A 19633-nucleotide genomic window follows, 5' to 3' on the forward strand; every position below is an offset into this window, starting at 1 on the left:
GAATATGATTTTTTTCTGGTAAAATTAAAATTTTAAAAATACAGCCCTTTCATACCGGCAGAAGCACAGCTACCCTCATATTTTACAATCACTTTCATTTGTAGAGACCGTGCTTACAGTGTTGTTCGTTCTTTCATCCTGTTTTGAACCGTTCTTGTACTTTGAGCTCCGAAGACCTTGTAGGTTCATCGGAATATACCTTGGTAAGTTACTGTAAATACTATGTTATTGCAAACAGAGACAGTATAGTACAGACTGGAGCCGTACACTAGCGTGAAACCAACACCGTGTAGCATCAGGCTACGCTGGGCCTAACAAGACACCAACAGTGCAAGTCAAAAATGATAAAGTATGCTAAAGGAAATTGATTTATGAGTTCATTTTATCCCACAGTGGCTAATCTGAGGAGATGGAGGCCCAGGATTCGATGACACAGGTTCAGCCTCACAGACAGGGGCCACCGCAGGCTCAGCGGAGGAAGGTAAGTGAAGCTACAGCGTAAATACCGCAGACAGGGTAGGTAATAATAGGTTAATACGTGTACTGGGTCATGCTGACCACCACAAGAGGGAAACCTATGATTTCCCTTTCAAACGTTGACTTTTTATTGAAACCGATCACTGACTGAGGAGATGCCTGATGGAGAGCCAGGCTGCAGCTGTCCCCGGCAGGCGGGCTTACATGCCAGCCTCTGTGCTCTCAGGGCTGGGTGTATTTACACTCATGTCTCTGGAGACCCTCTCCGTGGACCAGGCCTCTCATGTGCAGCAGTGTTTTGGTTTTTAAAGAAATGTCATAGCTTATTAGTTCTTTGGCTATAGATTTGCCTTTGGTTTTCTAAACCGGAAATCGAGTGCCTTTTTTTTTAACAATGTGGCCGTGGATCCTTTAACCATTATCCCATGACAAGTTACTCATCTTTTATTTCTGAGTGCTGTCATGCGTTGAATTAGTCTGTTTTTCGTAATTTTCAAACTTTGAGTCTGAGAATGAATTAAAATTAAATCAGTTAACCAACTATTATTTATTCATGTAAGTGTACACAGTGCACACACGTTCTCTAAAACTTGACAAATGCTGCTATGTGTCCTTAAACGTTTTATTTGTAGTTAATTTGACGCAGTTTAATAATTTTCTATCACCGTTTCATAGTTTAAACATTTGTTTAATTTATAATTTATAAATACTCAAAAGTACTCTGCAGTGCCATCTAAAAATGCAGTGTGTTTCAACAAATGTTTATACATGTTAAGTCTGTGTATCATTTGATATTATTAAACTGTTAAATTCAAACAGATGTAAGAAAAATAAAAAAAATTGGTGTTGTTCTGTATTTAGGCTATAGGCTGCCCCGATTTCTAAACATCAGCATCACCCATTGCTCCCCCTCTGCCCAAACATAAAAGCTTAGTATTTAGCATGTGTCTAGCATGTAGCTTCATTGTTTGTAAATAAGCAGTTAATTGCATTGTTACGTGAATTAGTTCCAAAATAGTGTGTTAATGCTGTTGTTACCTTTGAAAACACTACTCAAACAAGGAGGACGATTAAAATTTCAGTTAAAGTCATATACAATTAAACGTATCATGCATTTTTCTACTACAAGTGGGCATTGTTGACAGCTGTTTTACATCCTAAATTATCAAATTTCAACACACCCCGCAACGCTCCTTCTGAACACTTGGGTGAATGTTTAGTTGTTCACATCATTTACATTTACTGTTGTCATATGGCTAACACTCAGGAATTCATCAAAACACAGCGTACTAGATGTTGTGTGTGATCTCTGTTTCACTTTGCTAGAAAAATTACTGAGGCCTTGGTCTTTCTTTGGGGCCTTGGTAGCATATTGAATTTTGTGCAATTGCTTATAATAAATGTATAATATTACCCCCTTTTCCCTGATTCTGAGTGATTCTGATCTAAATTCTCATGAAACTAATGAGAATTTAGAATCTAATCTTCAGGCTACATTATTTAGAGTAATTTTAAAGATTTGTTCCTGTGGCCTCGGCTGCTTGATGCAGGGGTCATGGAGAATAAGGAAAGTAATGGCTGTATGGCATTGTACGTGTGGCAGACATGGACGAGGAGCTAAGTCCTCTGCAAAGTGTCATCATGTCACTAATGCCTCTATGTGTCTCTCTCCTTATGTGGGTTTATTCCCTCCAATGACAGAGAAAGCAGCGGCAGCATTCTGCTGATATAGGTAAGTCTCGTACACTCAGTGTTATCGCCAGTCTCGGGAGTTGAAGCTTGAGATATTGATTTCCCTGCTTCATGTCATGGGTGGTGGCATATTCACCACTCTTTTGACTCTCACACTCTCAGAGATAGGGCTGCTGTGATGCCACCTAATGTTTCAGTCTATGGACATCAGTGTTGGCAAGTTTTCTGTGCACAAAATTCAAACTGTCAACATTTAGAAGGTTTTAATATAATAATTTTCAGCATCTTCAAAATGTCAATCCATTCTCCCAAGAAGTTGCTAGTTTGAATACCAGCACCACAAGTGTGCTTAGTCCCTAATGACACCTCGTGTGTTTTTAAAACTAGGACACAGAAATGCAACCATATGTCTACCATGGTTGCTGATGTTTTATTGCACATTTTGTGCTGTGGTTGTTGCAGAAACACTGGTTTCTCAAAACATTTTAACACTGCTGAATGCATTTTTTATTCAGTTGCCTGTTTTACACTGGCATGAGTGATAATATGAATTATGACATCATTTCTAAATGTAAGAAATGAAAGAAGAAACCAAATTATTTTAAATGATGCAGGGTATTTCGCACGCATTCTCACATGAACTGCTTCATCAGTGCAACACAGATGTGATATATATCGGTGGCTGGGCACAGTGAGAAGAAATGTGGCGAAAGAGCTCAAGGCCTGCAACCAATTTTGGGCCAAATTAGGGGAACAGCTGTTCCCACTCTTCCTCTTGTCCTGAGGAGTTTGGCGTTCTAATGATAACTCAATTAAAAAATACTTGTTTTTTGTTTGGCCAGCAGTGATTTAGAATAGACATCTCTGGCTACCCAAAATGAATGAGGCTCGCTAAACTAGTTACTTTGATGTTTACTTTTTGTGTCTGTTTATGAGTTGTGGAACCATTATTTAAAGTTTGCTTTATGTTGACTGTCTAACTGTTGTTTTCCCAGTGTTCATGAAAGGGACATCTGTCCAGACCTTGCCCACTCTCAGCAAACAGCTGATGAGTGTCAAAGATGCCATCATTGGTAAGCAGAATGGCTATTTCCCTCATATGTGTGTTTCCTTAGTAAGGTATGACTTATTTTCATCACATCACATCCATATCCACAGGTCTTCATTATGTGTGGGAGTACCGAAGCCCCAGTAAATCTGTCCCGCCACACTACCAGTGCAAACTCTGTGCTGTGTCCCGCGTGCAGCATGATATGATTGCACATGTGAGAGGCTGGAAACACAGCTTCAAATACCTGGTGAGCATTTTTAATTTTCCAACTCTGCGTCGAAGACTTAATATTGCAAAATCATTTGAACCATTGCTATTTTTTCCATCTTGTACACAGCAAAAAGCCCACCCTGAGAAGATCACCTGTGAAGAGGCAGAGGCCACTAAAGACCCTGGTGAAAGGAAGAAAGTTAAAGAGGCTGCTGCTGAGGTGGAGCAAATTGAGGGAAGGGGACAACTCAGGGTGAGTTCCTCACCCTTGTGCATCCAGAAATACTGTGACATTGGCTAGGGATGAAAGTTTGGCAGTATCACATTTTTCAAATTTGCATAGTGCAATTGCAGTATTTAATGCAGTGTAAAAGTAATTGTAGAACATTTCTATTTTAGTAGATTGGAAGTGAACAGCCCTAATATTTTTTCTGGGCTATAATATTTAGTGAAAAAGTATTTTTGTATCATGATTATGTATTGGCGAATTCTGAGGTAATGGGTAACAAAAAATTTGTTTTTGTTCCTATTGTGCGCTTTAGGTGATCCTTAAAGAGCCTTGTGAAGTACCTGCGTTCAAAGGATTTCGTGAGTCATTCATTAATTATTTGAGTAATGAAGTATTATCCATTTGTTGCTTTTATGAATTGTTGTCTTTTCCTCTCACAGGTTCTGCAATCCCTAAAGTTAAGCCTCCACCACGTCCAGCAATGGGTCCAAAAGCACCACCCTTCCGTAAGTTTTTATAGTGAGTGTGTGCATTTAAAGCATATTCTCTTAAATAGTATGCACGTAAACCCTTCTTATATTCTGCAGTTTTTGCATATGAGATTCACTCTTTTGTAGGTTCCAGGATTTTTGACTCACAATTTACAGGGGAGTGTCCTCCTCCAGGTGGTCCTCTCTCTGACTACTCAGCAGTAGAATATGGGGAGCCTGGTTTTGGAGGGTACTCAAACAGGGAAGATTTCCATGACTCTGATATGGATCTGAGGCATTTTCCAAATGGTATGAGCAATCACCCCACTCAGAGTGGAGATGATTTTGGACGAGGTGGTGAAAGACATGGCTATGGAAGGGGTGGACTGATGGAGGAGAACCCCAGCAGAATGTATCCTGATGAATACCACAGTTTTGAAATTGGGAGCAGTCCAATGTCTAGAATGGACAGACCAATGGAGGAGCCACTGCAAAAGCCAGGCTTAATGGGAGCGGCCCCAGAAATCCAAACCCCTCCAAATACACTGCTCAATTACCTGGTATGTGCCTCATTTCTCTTCTTAAATGTTGATTTATGTTTTAAATTAAATATTAAATCTGTATTTAAATGTCATAATTTCACAAAATGTTGTTTAGGATACCTTCCGTATAGAGAATGAGAGTGATGCTCAACTGGTGCTGAAGGTGACACAGAAACTAACAGATATACTGATGGAGTACAGACTGAGGAGCGTTTCAACGGTATGGAAGAAAACCAATAACCATTGTCAAATCCTTTTCCATTAATGTTATAGATTCTGTACAGTTAACATCACTCTGGCATTTACAGTTTCTTCTTTTATATTATGTGATAATATATAGATTCTAACCAGATGTGAACGAACAAGATTGCTGGTTAAAAAGTGTTGAATCGCAACATTGAGGAGAAAACAAAACAGATCGGTGATTGTTCAACAGTCGGCTACACTGCACATCCACAGTTCGCCTGTGACTCGGTTTATGTGCGCTGGGCTCACACTGTGCTTCTGTGTGTGTGTGTCTGACTCGCTGCCCACAGTAAATACAGTTAGAACTCACTCTTGTGGCAGAATTTTGCTTTTCCTTCTCAGAAAGTATTTAGGTTTATGACAGAAAGTTGTAAATTTCTTGTAGAAAAGTGACCGGAAGTCTGTAAAGTCACAAGCACACGGAAACATCTCTAAGCCTAAACGGACATAAATTTCCTTTTCTTTCCCCTGGCTCGGGTTCATTCTGTCTCCGATTGTTATTGTATCTGATGTGTTACAGCACATCTCCCAGTCTTGTCATATGTACCTGAAACGATGCCGTGTTTACGGGGAAATTTTTTGAAAACGGCCAACGTTTCCGTCTGGATGTGGGCACACATCACTCATCTGTGGTGTGTGAAGGACAGCATGTGTAGAGGGAGGAGGGGCTGACTGTGAGCTTACAGCTCAGAGAGAGGGTGCAGGGCAAGGAGCTGGTTCAGAGAGATGCTTTTCTCTGCTCTAAAAAGAAAAGAGAAAACATTGCACATCCTGCGATGTGAGTATCGCACATGTGCACATCGTGATTACGATGTTCAAATGATACATCGTGCAGCCCTATTATGTGAAAACAATAAGTAAATCCTTATTTATTATTATAATAATAATAATAATAGATTTTATTTGTATTGCACTTTACATTTGAAAAACAAACCTCAAAGTGCTACATTTTTAAAAACAAGATAATAAAATAAATAAAAGAAATAAATTAGCTGTATGCTTTCCTAAAAAGGTAGGTTTTTAGTTCTTTTTTAAAAGCATCCTCCGTCTGTGGAGCTCTGAGGTGGTCAGGAAGGGCATTCCACAGACGGGGAGCGGCAGCTTTGAAAGCTCTGTCCCCCATGGTCTTGAGCCGTGTCCTGGGTGCGAGCAGACGGTGCTGTTGGCCTGACCGGGTCCTGGCTGACGAGTGTGGTGTGAGGAGGTCAGTGAGATAAGTGGGGGCATCACTGTGCAGACAGTGGTGGGTGTGCAGGAGGACCTTGTACTCAATGCGGGTGGAGATAGGGAGCCAGTGAAGTGAGTGAAGGATGGGGGTGATGTGCTCGTACTTTCGCATCCTCATCAGGACCCTGGCAGCGCTGTTCTGAACATACTGGAGCTTTTTATTTACATGTGTTGTAAATTTTCAGATTTTCCATTGTCTGATGAAGCTGTTGTAAGTACTGTATTTTGGAAAATGTATACTGTCTCCTATACTAATCAACTTATTTTAAACCACAGGGTTCTAGTTTGAGCAGCTTCACCATGAACTCCACAAGTTTCTCCACCACATCTTCCAGATTGTCAGACAGTAGTGACCAATACTCAAATCGCCTATCAGGTACACAAGCACCAATAGTTAATGTTCCCATTGTTCAACACCCTGAGAGTCAAAAAGTGTAAAGCATATATCTTTGCTCCACCATCTTAATACATTATGTCTGTCTCCAGGTCCATCCAGGTATTCTGGACTTCAATCCAGGTATTTCAAATGATCAGAAGATGTGACGTCAGAATCTTCAAGTCGGTCCCATGTGTGCATCATGACATCCAAGAGTTGATACTTTGATTTTATGTTTTTTACTTGTGTACATTGTATACAAAATGCTCATATCTTCTTCAGCTTTAACTTTTTTTGTTAATTCCTCAAGGTCCTGTTCTATTAAACATTGGAAAATGCTGTTTCGGAATGTACATTTATTTATTACAAAGTCTGCAATTTTACAATTTCTTGTAACATACATGTTACTAAGTTCCTACTCAAAACTCATGTTGTAGACCCCTCCACTGTCTTGTCTTCAGGTCAATTTCTTCGTGTCATCTTTGATTTGAGCCACAGGATCACGGTGGATCGTGTTGGAATACTAGACGCTAAGATAATCACCTTAGATTATGCACTGAAGTTCTTTGTCTTGGTTAACAAAAGAGCAACAAGATGTAACATTTAAAATTCTGAAAGTCATAACACATGGCATGTAAAAGAAATAAAAAAAAATGAAGTCAGCTGGTTAATCAGTCAAGCAGGTAAACTATAAACAAATGCTTTTGGAAGGGAATGTTCATCAAAATCAGTCAGTTGTAAAGGTTTTGTCAAGATTGAGTTTAACCTTTTTTAAGCATTTTGTGTGACAATGTCTTCCATCTGCTTGACATTTATAAGAGTAAGAAACACTGGTGACCCCATGAACTTCTGACCATGGAGTCCATGAGCCAGAGCTGCAAGCTTTCTGGACTTAAATTGAACCACAGCCTCACCAATACTCTTGCCATTAGTGTCACACAATAAAATGATGTTCTCGTTTCTCAGTTTGTTTTTCAAGAAAAGGTTTCTAATGTGATTCTTATTAACATCTGCAGGCAAGTTTCTAACATACAGACATGTCTGTGCAGCCGAGTCCGTCTCTTGTTGAGTCTCAACTGGCTGTGACTTTCTCCTTTGATTTGGGTTCCTCTTTGAGAGTGTTTTAAGACTCCTGAAATGGTTTTCAGCCATCATGTCCCTCATCTTTTCTTTAGTGATGGAAGACACTTCAATGGTGTCGGAGCCCACATGGCAACCTGTGAGGTTCAATGCATAATCATAATCCTCAATGTGGTTAAAAATAAGAAAAGCTGTGTCCGTTCTGTTGCCATTGTGAAGCAGATGAAGTACATTTTTGTGTGCAATGTCATGACACCCAAACAGTTCTTTTATTTCTGTCTTGGTCATCTCTTTGGGTAACTTCCTCGCCATGATAATGTGCTCCATGGTTGGTGTTGATTTTGTGGCTGAGTCACAATCTGGTTTTGATTTTGTTATACATTTATTTAGAGGCTGGTTGACAGAACGCCTCTTAAACTGCAGTGAGGGTTTTTGTACAGCAGTTGCCGTTTCCCTGAGTGGGTTTGGAGGTGGTGTCTCTCTCTTGCCATTATAAGCAAATGGATTTTCACATTCTTGCAGCGCACTGGTCCACATCTTCTCACTTGCTCCTCGTACCTCCACAACAATGGAACCCAGTAACTGCGTGTTAAAACGAAGAGCATCATTTGCATCCTGTGTGTTTGCAAATTTGACAAGACAGCCATTGTTAAGTCCCAACTTCACATTGACTATGGCTTCCTGTACTGCTAAGCCACCGAAAAACTGGCATATGTCCTCTTTTGTAGTCGAGGCTGGCAGACCAAAAAGCCTGACATAACCAGCCTCTGAGTTTTGGAATGGCCCTGGTGTTTTCACCACATCAGGTGGGGCATCAGCCTTCTGGAAATCTACTCTCAGCCCTGCCTCTGGGTTTCCTTTTTCATGGGATGACTGAAGATTTTGAAGGACAGTACAAATCCCAAGAAGAAAAGCAGTATTGGGGTCCAGTGAATTCACAGTTTGAACTTCTGCAGAATTTGAATAAAAAGGCTGTGAAAGACGGGGATCAGGGGTTTTTAAAGTTGTCAATGGGGGGCTTGCAAGATTGTGATCACAAGTAAATTCATTTAAAGATGGCAGACTGGGATCTGGAGAGAGTTGAGGTCTTTTATGAGTAAGCCTGGTGGTAGAAGATTTCTTTTTCTTCATTATCCTTAACTTTAATTTGTGCTCCAGCTCGTCCATGCTGCTGATGCGTATGGTCACCTTAGTCCCTTTGAGTAATTTACCACTATACCGAGTGGCACGCTGGGCATCTTCTTCGGTAGTAAATGCAATGAACGCCTCTCCTAGACTCCCCCCCAATATCCACACTCCACCTTCAGGTATATGAAGATGTTTAAAGAATTTCCTTATGTCTTCTAGACCTGCCTTCACATTGAGGCCTCGCAATTTTAGGATTATTGTCATTCTCTCATTCCAGGCCGCGTGGCCGTGTCTGTGAAAAAATGAGAGGAATGGTGATCTCGACACGGGTTCCGGCCAAAACAGAGTGCATCAAAGTACAAGGAAAGATATTCAAATCGATAAAAAGTTATTTTGTCTCCATAAACCACATTCATAAACTTACCACCGCTAGGTTTCCGCGTGCAAAGGCTGAGAAGTCGCTTCTTCGAGTGTTGTTGCGGTGCCTCGAGTTTGGTAAAATGCTGCTGAAAACGTTAGCGTTTAGAAACGTGTAACGTTCTGCTGTATCAGTGTGTGGCGCGCACAGGTCCGCCTTTCCCTCCTTTTATGTCCCGCCTGTTCTTTGTACGTAATGGAGGTGCGTTACTAACCCCTACTGGACGGGAGTTTGAGCTACAGTGAGGCAGCTCTTGTGTGATTTCCTGTCTTGTATGATTTTCCTTTCCAAATAAATACTATGTCACAATAAAGTCGTGATAGCACGTAAGTCAAGAGTGATTTATTATTATTATTTTATCCAATGTCAGTGTTCGTGTGTTCCCCGGGTGAGAGAAGAAATGAAAGGTTGAGAGTTCACGAAGTTGTCTTTAATTTTTTTTATGCTGCAGAGGGAACAGGATTTACAGAGTACAGAGCAGTCCCACCGAAACCGGATGTTACAGGGTTTTTATAGCTGAGTATATCTTGCACAGGAAACAGGCGTTTGTATCATAAGACGCTTCAGTTATTTGGAACAGGTGTACGTACACAATCAGCTGAAAAAGAAATGAGGCTGTATATTATTTATTGCACACAAAAAAAGAAAAGAAAAAAGCAGCACAAGTTTAATTTTATATTTCAAAATGAGAAATGAAGCAGTGGTTGTATTACAATGGGTTAGGTTTAAACACTCAGTGTTTAAACTGTCATTTAATTATCTCAAAATAAATAAACACACCTTATTAATGAAAGTAAAACATATCCTGGTCTTCATAATCTTTCATAATAACAGAGCAACACTCCTCTCAGCTATTAAAGGTCTAATCGGGATAAATAAACAAAAACACCTGTGCAAGGGCCTGTACAGATCATGTGAATAGTGTACAATTTGAACCACACATAATAACAGTGAGCTCCATCAATCAGAGACGTCACGTTTCAAACGGAGGATTGTGGGTAGTGTAGTATTTTCCCTGGTAGTTGTATTCAAGACGTTTTTTCTTAAAATGTTGTTGGCATCATGCGGAATTTTGGTTTAGCTTGATATAACCATATATATTATTGGCTACAATATCATAACTGATAAAATAAATCTCTATTTAAAAAAAAAAAAAAAGTGGGGGTTTTTACTTCCGGATCACGATTATGTTCGCGCCTAAAGGGATTGTGGGTAAGAGGAAAGCCCTTGTTTACCATGGCGACGGAGACGCTACCCTCGGGTTTTAGCATACAGAACGTTCTAACGTTTTTTCTTTTAATAAACATTGATTTATTACACTGTCAGCAGTTTACCATTCCCTTTAAGGCTCCGACGGAGTGTGGCGTGGAAGAGTTTTTCGATATTTCCAGTTTGTCGTGTGTCAAGTGCGGTCCAAATCAGCTAAGGAGCACAACAGGTCGGTTACTATCAAACTATCACACAAGACTGATTTACCTACTACAGTGCGACAAAAACATGAAATACGTTCTCGATTAAAAATGTCAGTGACACAAACAGCGCCACTGTTATCCAGATCAGGCTTGGCTTATCAGACTTAGCTAGGTACACAAACGCAGAAAGACAATACAGATAATTTAAGGAAACACTTAAATCAATCATAATTTATTCACAATTATGACCATCCCAGCTTTTAAATTCTAAAACTTGCATTGTAAAATCGATACAATAGATATGTGCTATAAATAATGTAGCTGATCTTGTATCTTATGGTCATCATTTGTTGAATAGGACAAAAGAAATGTGGAAGGTCATACTTGGATTTTAGTGCAGAAATGATTCATGCTTTCATTTTGCTCATCAGAGGACAATTATAAAACCAACAATCAGGTCTGCTCTTGTTTAAGATGACACTTCATATGTGTGTATCTCCATCTACCTTCTCGTCACCCGATTGCACATCTATATATCTATCTATTATCTATAACTAGAAAAGTAAATACCTTTAAAAGTCACATACTGGTTGTGGGAGTACGTATGAGTCAAATATTTAGTAGTTAGCTGTGAGTTAAGTTGAAGCAACAAAGGTGAACTACGACTTACTAGACAACGACTCTCTGACAAATGGCCTTGAGGAAAAGTCTAGTCGAATGCTGATTCTTTCTTTGTAAACCATGAAAGAGATGAAACAGTCTCCAAATGTTTCTTTCAGGTGTGAGAGATATCAGGCTTCCTTCATTAACACAACCTGTGTGTGTATCCAGCATACAGAGGCTTTTCTACCAGTTATTCAGAGCTGAAGAAGGCTCTTGGATGAGAAGTGAACTGTATTCAGCTTAACTCAACCAAGTACAGTTGTCTACTAACCACTGAAGACGGCCGACCTGGACCTCTGAGAACCTTCACAGATATGAGTTTAATGGTTCAGTAAAGATGTTAACCACTCTACTATTTGGTGGTCTCGGATTAAATCACAACACAAACTAGCTCATATGACCATGAATCTTTGGATTAATCTGTTAAAATCTGTGTGTTTTGACAAAGAAATGCACATACGCAACATTGTATTGTCATACCCAAGCAACCTTTTCTTATACCTCTAATGTGGTGATTTTAAAGATGGGCTTACAGTTTGGACAAACATGCTGCTGCATTTGTTATAAACAAATAATTAGAACTTAACAGCATATATAATCTTGTGTGACCATAAAGTGTATTTTTATCCATTCTTTTTGCAGGACTGACCTGTGTTTGCAAAACTGGCTACCGCAGTGTCACCACTGATAAGGCGTCAAATACTTGTCAGCAATGTCCCACTGATAAGCCTGTATGTACAATTTATCAATCTTTCTTTCAATCTCAATTATACTGTGATATTCTACCACACAATTTGTAATCTTATTTATTATACTGCTTTCTTCGAAGGCTACCAACATTGTTGTGAAAAATGTTGTGGTTTTCTCTATAATTGTTAGGTTTTGAGTTTATAATGTGGTGATTTAGTGTTATACAAATTACAAAAAATTATATAATACTATTCTTCTCCACAGGCAGTAACAAAAGATGGTTTTGGGTGTATCCGCTGTCCAGGCAGTCTCAGTGATGACGGGATGTGCCTTTGTCCACCAGCCAATGTCCTGGGTGAGTCACTAATGACAGGACTAATGTATTAATGTGTTTTATGTATAAATAGCTGAATACTTTGTTTTAAAAAGTTTGGGATTTTTGTTTTATTTTTTCCACAGTGGAGAGAGATGTTAGTGGAAACCTTTTGGATGAAGCCAAATGTGAAACATGTAGCAGAAACATCCCTGCGTTCTCTGTACCAAGCAGCAGTGGAGACAGGTACTAATACATTTTAAGTCCGACAGTTACCTTTTCTTTTCTTTTTTTTTTTAATTTGTTCCTAGGTGGGTTTTAAGTTACTTAAGTTCTTCTCATTTGACCTAGTGGACCGTCTACTTGCTAAATTACCCCCCTGCTGAATTTTGTGTAAATGAAACAAAACAGTTGCATATCTAGCATTCTATCGACAATATCATACAACATAAAGACTCAAATATTCAGCTGCTTCAGTTAGATTCACAATATGGAGGTAACTGTTTCCTGTAATTTTATTTGAAATTTCATATATTAAAAGTAAAAATATCAAGATGGTATACCTACTATGCAAGTTGTTTGTTCTGTCTCTGGCCTTTGATTTCTTTGACAAATGGCCTTGAGGAAAAGTCTAGTTGAATGCTGATTCTTTCTTTGTAAACCATGAACGAGATGAAACAGTCTCCAAATGTTTCTTTCAGGTGTGAGAGATGTCAGGCTTCCTTCATTAACACATCCTGTGTGTGTAACACTCCTAATGTCCTGGTGAGATCAGTCAACCCTCTACCCCAGAATCCTCTAAAACCTTGTCTTCACACCATTCACTGTCAGATTCACAGAAAACATGATTGATCAAAGGTTAATTTGTATTTTCCAGGCAGGAGGATTATGTTTCCCTCCAGGAATCCTCCCTACAAATGCAAATCCCAGTGTCAACTATGGTCAGTTGGTGAGTCATCTCATCTGCTCTCTCGTGTATTTTATTTTATGTTTGGTCATTCAGAACTATTCTAATTTATGTTTCTTCTGTGTTTTCCAGAAATTCAGTGTCCAGTCTGCCTGGTTTGTGAAAAATCTCTACTCCTCAGCAGCAGCTTGCCTTGTAATTCCTTTTCTATTTTTTCCCTGTGTTCTCTATACATAAAAAAATTAAATAGGTGGTATTCGGACTGGGTGGATAGAATATTATATTGGAGTTGATGTCAAAAATGTATTCAATAAATACATTGAAATATTCAACACAAATTGATACCATTAAATTGGGCATAGATAATTTGGTGTGTAATGACAGATGCTATGTTTTACAGATGCTGATTTTACTGATGTGTTACATGTGTAATTAGTCATTTTGGATAAATTACTGGTGTGTCTTTCAGGTCTTTTCCAACCTAACGGCATGCCAGGCTCTTGGGAACATGTGTGTGATGAACATGCACTCCTTCAGCGGCACGTCGAACGACGCCTGTGGTCTCTTTAACACTATTTTCAGATCAAAGGCTGTTATGAGCTCAACTCAAGACATTTCCTATTGGTAATCAACCGGATCGCATACATGCATAATATAGTGCCATCTCTAATGATATAGAATGAAACAAACAAACAGAATTTCCAACCCCTATACGCAAATGTTGACCCATATTATGCATTTTAAATATCCTGTCTACAGGAGAGCTAATCTGCCATGGCTTTACTATGGCGATGAACCAGGACTGGCCGGTCGAGTGCTTCAGACTGATCCAGTTCCTGTTGGTTTCAGTTTCAGAGGAAAAAATAAAGTAAGTAAGAAACCCATATTAACTTTACCGTTTTGTTTTTGTTATATAAAAGGAAAATGTACAGAGGATGCTTTATTAATCGGCATATTGTCTTTGTGACAGAACACTGAAATTAAACTGCTTGCAGCTGTCTACAATATCAGAGGAGAGTTCCTCAAATGGGAACAGATAGGAGGAGGTAATCTCCAGGTAAGATGTCAGTTAGATACTTGGTCTTAATACACAAGAGCATTGTTATGCATTACACAATGTGTATAAATCACCCATATTGTTACTCTTTTGTTAACTGTACAAGTATATCAGCTGTAGCTTTTTCACTCCACACCACCTCTTTTCTTCTCCTCGCATGCTTTAGCTATGCCCAGACACAGCAGCCAAACAGGCAGCAGCTTACAGCTTTGGAACTGCTTACCAACAAAGTGTGAGTGATTCTGCCTTCATTTGACTCTGCATTATAATGTCCAGTTGTATAATAAGTAGTGTGTGTGTGTGTGTGTGTGTGTGTGTGTGTGTGTGTGTGTGTGTGTGTTTCTAGTGTGATCTCTCAGTAGCAGAGCTGTTACAAGCCCATTCTGAGCCGCTCTTCTATGATGTGTTCATGGATCTTGGTGGTGGAGAGAACAGAAAACTGCTCCCCCTGCCCACACTCGTGTACAACCAGCAATACAATGGACGGTTTATAAACCAAGGTGCAATTTTAATTTTTACTCCAGTAAATGTTTTTGCAATCTTGTATGTGTCTTTGTAAGGACCAAAAATAAACCATAGGGAGTCACTTTTGGGAAAGTGAGGACATTTTGTCTGGTTCTCACAACTTTACAGGGCTTTTTGGGAGTTGAGACCTGGTTTTAGGGTTAGGGTTAGAATTAGGTTTAGGTTAAGGGTTAAGGTTAGGCATTTCAAGGTAGAAACAAAATGCTAACACAGAGCAGTCTGCTGGATTCAGCACTGGTGATAAGGCATGTGTAGAGTGCTAAAAGTTGGTGCACATCCAGATGATGATCTAGAAAATGTGCTCTGTGAGCACATTCTAGTTTTAATATATTGTGGTGGTTCTCAGAGAGCATGAAGAACTGGTACCTGTCTCGACGCATGTTTCTTGTGGACACGCTGGGTGGAAGAGAAAAGAGCATGAGCTCCCTGCCTAAAGTCATTCGTGTGGCAACCAGTGTCAAAATTAGGTAGGTTTCCATTGTACATTACACAGATAACACGAACTCCACAATAAAAAAAATAAATAAATAAAGTGAAAACTTTGTCACTCACTTGTATTCATGTTTTGTAGGTTCCAGCTTGTTCCACGAACCCAGGAAGGACAGATTTTTCCCCCTCTAATGATTGTGACATACACAGATGTTCTCATCACAGATATCAACACACAAACTGTGTCTGTGAGTAGTATGCACATATACTGTACATATATACACACACATTTAGCTTCATTTTTGTCTCTCAAAAATTAAGTTACATTGGCATTGTTTTACCCTGTACACTTCCTTATCTGTCTGTTTCTAGACAATGTTTGCTATGGAGTATGAGATGGATCAGGGTGAGGCTCGCATAAAGACAGATGTGAGTAGAGATATGAATGAATTGTTGAGAAACTGTATGTAAGAGAACAAAAAGATGTGGTATCACCTGAAGCTCTCACTGCCATCTGTGTGCACAGACTGCTCTGGGTGTGATGGGAGGTTTGGCCGTGCTTTATTCTCTGCTGAAGACAGTCAGCTGGAAGAGAAGGATCGGCTCCCCACTCATTGATGCCGGGGTAGTGTGTCTTTAACGTGTCATAATTTAAACCACTTCCATCCACATTTTGGTGTTAAATTGAGAGTGATGTTGGTCGTTTTCTATTTCCTGTGCCTCAGACAATGTTCAAGTTCTTGTTGTTTTATTCTGGAGATCTGGCCAATGTTTTCTTTGTCGTCACTGTGGGAACTGGGCTGTACTGGCTCATTTTTTACAAGGTTAGTGTCGTTTGGAGCTCTCTTTTATGAGATTGAGTTTGCATAATTGTCTTCAATTAATGTAGTTTCCTCTATCTGTAACCATTTTCCTTTTAAAGCTGTCCAAACTGTATTGCTTTTCCGTAGTATTTCTTATTTGTTTGCATTTTTTCGTTGACTTATGAGCTTTTGACTTTTCTGTTTTTACTCTCTGCACTCTTTAGACGTTAAAGGCAAGTCTTTTTTTCCTCCTTTACCGTTTTGCTTAGAATTTGTTTAACTGACCGAATGCTTATATGTAGGTGTGATTATTGTTGGCTGCTTAATTTATTGATGTTGATGTCTGTTTAGGCTCAACAATTTGTATCAGTGCTGTTACCACTGCCTGCACAGGAGGAGCAGTTTGTGACATACATTGGATGTGCTTTCACTCTTAAGGTTAGAGAACAGATGTTTTTGAAAGGCAGTTGATGCACTTCATTGGGTATGTATGGTTATGAGTGTTTTTGTGTTTTCCAGGCTATCCAGTTTCTCCACAAGCTGATCCTTCAGGTCTCAGTTGATATATTCCTTATTGACTGGGAGAGGCCACGTAACAAAGCCAGCAGAACTGTGCAAGGTACAAACATATTTATTCTGATCTTATTATTTTGCAGTTTTCATACAAAGCAGACCCTGCTGTTTGATTCTGGTCACTTTGTTTACTGCTGTTTCAGCGGCTGGTGAGCCAAAACGTGATCCCGCTCCTGTCAGCATCTGGAGAACCTACTTTGTAGCCAATGAATGGAACGAGATCCAGACATTCCGCAAGATCAGCCCAACCTTTCAGATCATGGCTGTGCTCTTCATTCTTGAAGTACATCCTACACTCTGCATATACACACACATCTCTTTTTTGCAGCTACGATTTTTATTTTCCTCATTGCTGGTATTTCACTCTGTATCATTCAGGTGGTGGGTTTTTCTAACTTGGCCCTGAGGGACCCCTGGTCAACTTTACAGCGCTCCTCTCAGGCATACACTCCTTCATACAGCTTGATTCTGCGCTACAGCCTGGCAGCTACACTGTGGCTTTGCATTGGACTACTGCAGGTAACACTACATTTAAACAATATCTCCCCTTTCTATTCAATCTTGATTTTAGAGTAACCTGAGCTCCTTTAACAGATTTTATCCTTGCAGGTGATATTCTTCACTGTGTTTTATGAGCACTTTGTGGAGGACAAAATCCGTCAGTTTGTTGATCTTTGCTCCATCAGTAATGTAAGCAGCAATATGTATGATGCATAGAATGTTTAAGAGCTGATTGTATCTGTCTGGAATGTTTTACATGGTTGTATTTTGCCTCTGTTGCTACATAGATTTCTGTGCTGCTGTTATCGCATCGGTGTTTTGGCTACTATATCCATGGGCGTTCAGTACATGGCCATGCAGATACGAACATGGAAGAAATGAACAACAACCTGAAAAGAGAAGCTGTACGTGCACAAACGGGCATCATTTCGAGTGCCTGTAGCTTCATTATGACATTGTTGATTTCACATGATATCCACTCTGGTACTGTCCCTCTGTCTGTTTTAAGGAATCCCTGTGTGGCCAAAGAGGACTGCTTCCCAACACAGACATCCAGACCTTTCAGGTGTCTCTTACCACTCACCTGCGGTCACAGTATGAGAGGATACGGGAGCCACTCAGCCGGGTACGTGCTATAAGAAATCTCTGAAGTCTGTGTTGAGTTAAGTTGGATGAATTTATTGAAGGCAACTCAGCTGATGGAACAGAGGCGACATCAAGACAGACAATGATCTTTAACATACTTCGTTAGAGTCAGGAGGAAACAAGCTTTCTCTGGAATAATCTACTCTCTGCTCAATCATTATCTGTGTTTTGGGTTGCACCATGATCCGTTTGGCTCCTTTCTGGCAATGAATGTACACAATATTTTACTCTTGGCCCTGACCTTGGAATAGCTCAGTCTGTACAATAACATCTCTTTGCTATCCAGAGCCCAAGCAAAACAAAGAGAAAACATTTTATACCAGCAGAGGGCAGTGTCTCTGTAGATAAAAAAAACACAACCACACACTCCATACCTCATAAAAGATGACTGACATGCATTACTTTTAGATTAATCTATACTTAAACTAAATATCTAATTTATTTGGTTGACTGTCGCCTATGCTACAGAGGAACGGGCCATCACGGCTGATGGACACATCGACGAACAACCCATTTGAGCAGAACTTCAGAGCATACCACACGATGAACCACTTCCTCGGATCCATTGTAGACCATGTTTGTTCAAATTTATTAAAAAAACTTTGTATATCTGTTTGTTTGTAAAGTGTAAGTGTTGTTTTTATTGGACACATTTGTCTGTCATGTACCTCTGTTTCTTAGGCTCACCCTGACATGGATTATATCGTGAAGGACAAGCTGATGTTTGAGAGGGTCATAGGAATGGAGTTTCTTGAACCCAATGAAAAAAGCATCTTTTACAATGGTAATGACCTACTGACCTGAAAGGCTGGATGTTTCTCTTTGATCATTAATGCATGTTGTATGTATGTTTGTGTACTTACAGTCTGTTTGTGATTCCCACATCAGATGATGCCCACTCCTTCAGTGATGTGCTGTTTTATGGAAACGAGGCAACGCTGCTGATCTTTGACACTTTGTTCTTCTGTGTCGTCGACCTTGGATCTCAGAGTTTTGTACTTGCAGCCGTGCTTACATACGTACAGCAAATGGTCAGTATATGGTGTGCATACAATATGTTGCCTTCACTGTGCTATCAACATTAAGTTATTTTAACCATCCCATTTATTACAGATATTTCGTTTGATCCGTAACTTTCTTGGAAGGAAGAACCTCGTCAACAAAACTCTGGTGGACGAGAGATTTCTGATATAAAATGTATATGATCGCTAGTGCCAGCACTGTTTTTTAGTCCTTTTTTCTATTTTTCTTCACATAAACAGTGTTTTCACTGCTGTTTTTTAATGTAAATAAGCCACTTTTTGTAAATAACTTTTAAAAATACGTTTTTTTTAATAAACGTTTTGATATGAGGACAATGTTTGTTTTTGTCATTCATTCATTGTCTTTTTATTTTATCCTACATAATGAGGGTTGGAGGAAACTGGAGAACACACAATTTTATCATAAACATCATACAGTGATACCTATGGCTTTAATAGGTCTGTATTTTTAATAATATCGTTGTATTGAGTTATCACCATAAGGCCAGTATAGGTAACGTCAATATTTTGGCTGATAATCATTTTTGAAGCTTCAGAGCTTGTTCTTTTATTAATCAAAACATAATTCAAGTCAGTTTTATTTGTTTAATGCTGATTCATGACATACATTACATTATCTCAAGGCACTTTACATGGTAAGGTAAGGATCCTTATTATACTGTAGAGTAACCCAACAGGAACACAATTAGCATGCACTTAGCAACAGGGGAGTGGAAAAAAACTGTCCCATGTGTAACTACTTGCTGTTAAATTTGCTAAAACGTCATTCAACAAAACATAATAAATACTGACTGTACTCTAATTCATTGGCATCAGTCTATAAAGCATGGATGTTTTCTGAGCTTAGTTTTGATTGTTTGGGTTTGGGTGTGTGTGGAGAAAGGTTGGTGTGACGTCACGGCGGCAGCCAATCACTGTTGAGAGTG

At 39.4% G+C, this 19633-nt stretch overlaps 3 protein-coding genes across 7 annotated transcripts; 2 read left to right on the forward strand and 1 right to left on the reverse strand.

Moving 5' to 3' along the window:
- The first annotated feature begins 74 nt into the window (after positions 1 to 74).
- On the forward strand, positions 75 to 6861 carry si:ch211-197h24.6. 2 transcript variants are annotated; one of them, XM_044018435.1, is made up of 12 exons: positions 75 to 203; positions 394 to 481; positions 2179 to 2209; positions 3165 to 3242; positions 3328 to 3467; positions 3558 to 3683; positions 3973 to 4018; positions 4100 to 4165; positions 4277 to 4689; positions 4787 to 4891; positions 6421 to 6520; positions 6631 to 6861. In XM_044018435.1, exons 2-12 carry the CDS (start codon positions 410 to 412, stop codon positions 6672 to 6674), a joined length of 1221 nt encoding a protein of 406 aa, XP_043874370.1. In that variant the 5' UTR covers positions 75 to 203; positions 394 to 409; the 3' UTR covers positions 6675 to 6861. The 2 variants fall into 2 exon arrangements, with proteins under 2 accessions (XP_043874370.1, XP_043874371.1); XM_044018436.1 differs by lacking the exon at positions 2179 to 2209.
- rbm12ba (RNA binding motif protein 12Ba) lies at positions 6857 to 9415 on the reverse strand. The gene is made up of 2 exons (XM_044018434.1): positions 9153 to 9415; positions 6857 to 9020 (listed from the first exon to the last, which is right to left on the reverse strand). Exon 2 carries the CDS (start codon positions 8990 to 8992, stop codon positions 7292 to 7294), a length of 1701 nt encoding a protein of 566 aa, XP_043874369.1. The 5' UTR covers positions 8993 to 9020; positions 9153 to 9415; the 3' UTR covers positions 6857 to 7291.
- Positions 9416 to 10360: 945 nt separating this feature from the next.
- On the forward strand, positions 10361 to 18948 carry tmem67 (transmembrane protein 67). 4 transcript variants are annotated; one of them, XM_044018427.1, is made up of 29 exons: positions 10361 to 10584; positions 11864 to 11952; positions 12176 to 12266; positions 12371 to 12470; positions 12926 to 12989; positions 13102 to 13173; positions 13264 to 13326; positions 13601 to 13755; positions 13891 to 13999; positions 14102 to 14188; positions 14355 to 14420; positions 14535 to 14688; positions 15060 to 15180; positions 15285 to 15390; positions 15515 to 15571; positions 15669 to 15767; positions 15868 to 15966; positions 16170 to 16178; positions 16297 to 16383; positions 16465 to 16564; positions 16662 to 16801; positions 16897 to 17037; positions 17128 to 17208; positions 17307 to 17423; positions 17528 to 17644; positions 18133 to 18240; positions 18346 to 18448; positions 18553 to 18695; positions 18778 to 18948. In XM_044018427.1, exons 1-29 carry the CDS (start codon positions 10383 to 10385, stop codon positions 18856 to 18858), a joined length of 2961 nt encoding a protein of 986 aa, XP_043874362.1. In that variant the 5' UTR covers positions 10361 to 10382; the 3' UTR covers positions 18859 to 18948. The 4 variants fall into 4 exon arrangements, with proteins under 4 accessions (XP_043874362.1, XP_043874365.1, XP_043874363.1 ...); XM_044018430.1 differs by having other exon boundaries at positions 18133 to 18231; XM_044018428.1 differs by having other exon boundaries at positions 16665 to 16801.
- Positions 18949 to 19633: the final 685 nt, after the last annotated feature.

This window comes from Solea senegalensis, unplaced genomic scaffold, assembly GCF_019176455.1.
Source record: "Solea senegalensis isolate Sse05_10M unplaced genomic scaffold, IFAPA_SoseM_1 scf7180000017190, whole genome shotgun sequence".
Taxonomy (NCBI): Eukaryota; Metazoa; Chordata; class Actinopteri; order Pleuronectiformes; family Soleidae; genus Solea; species Solea senegalensis.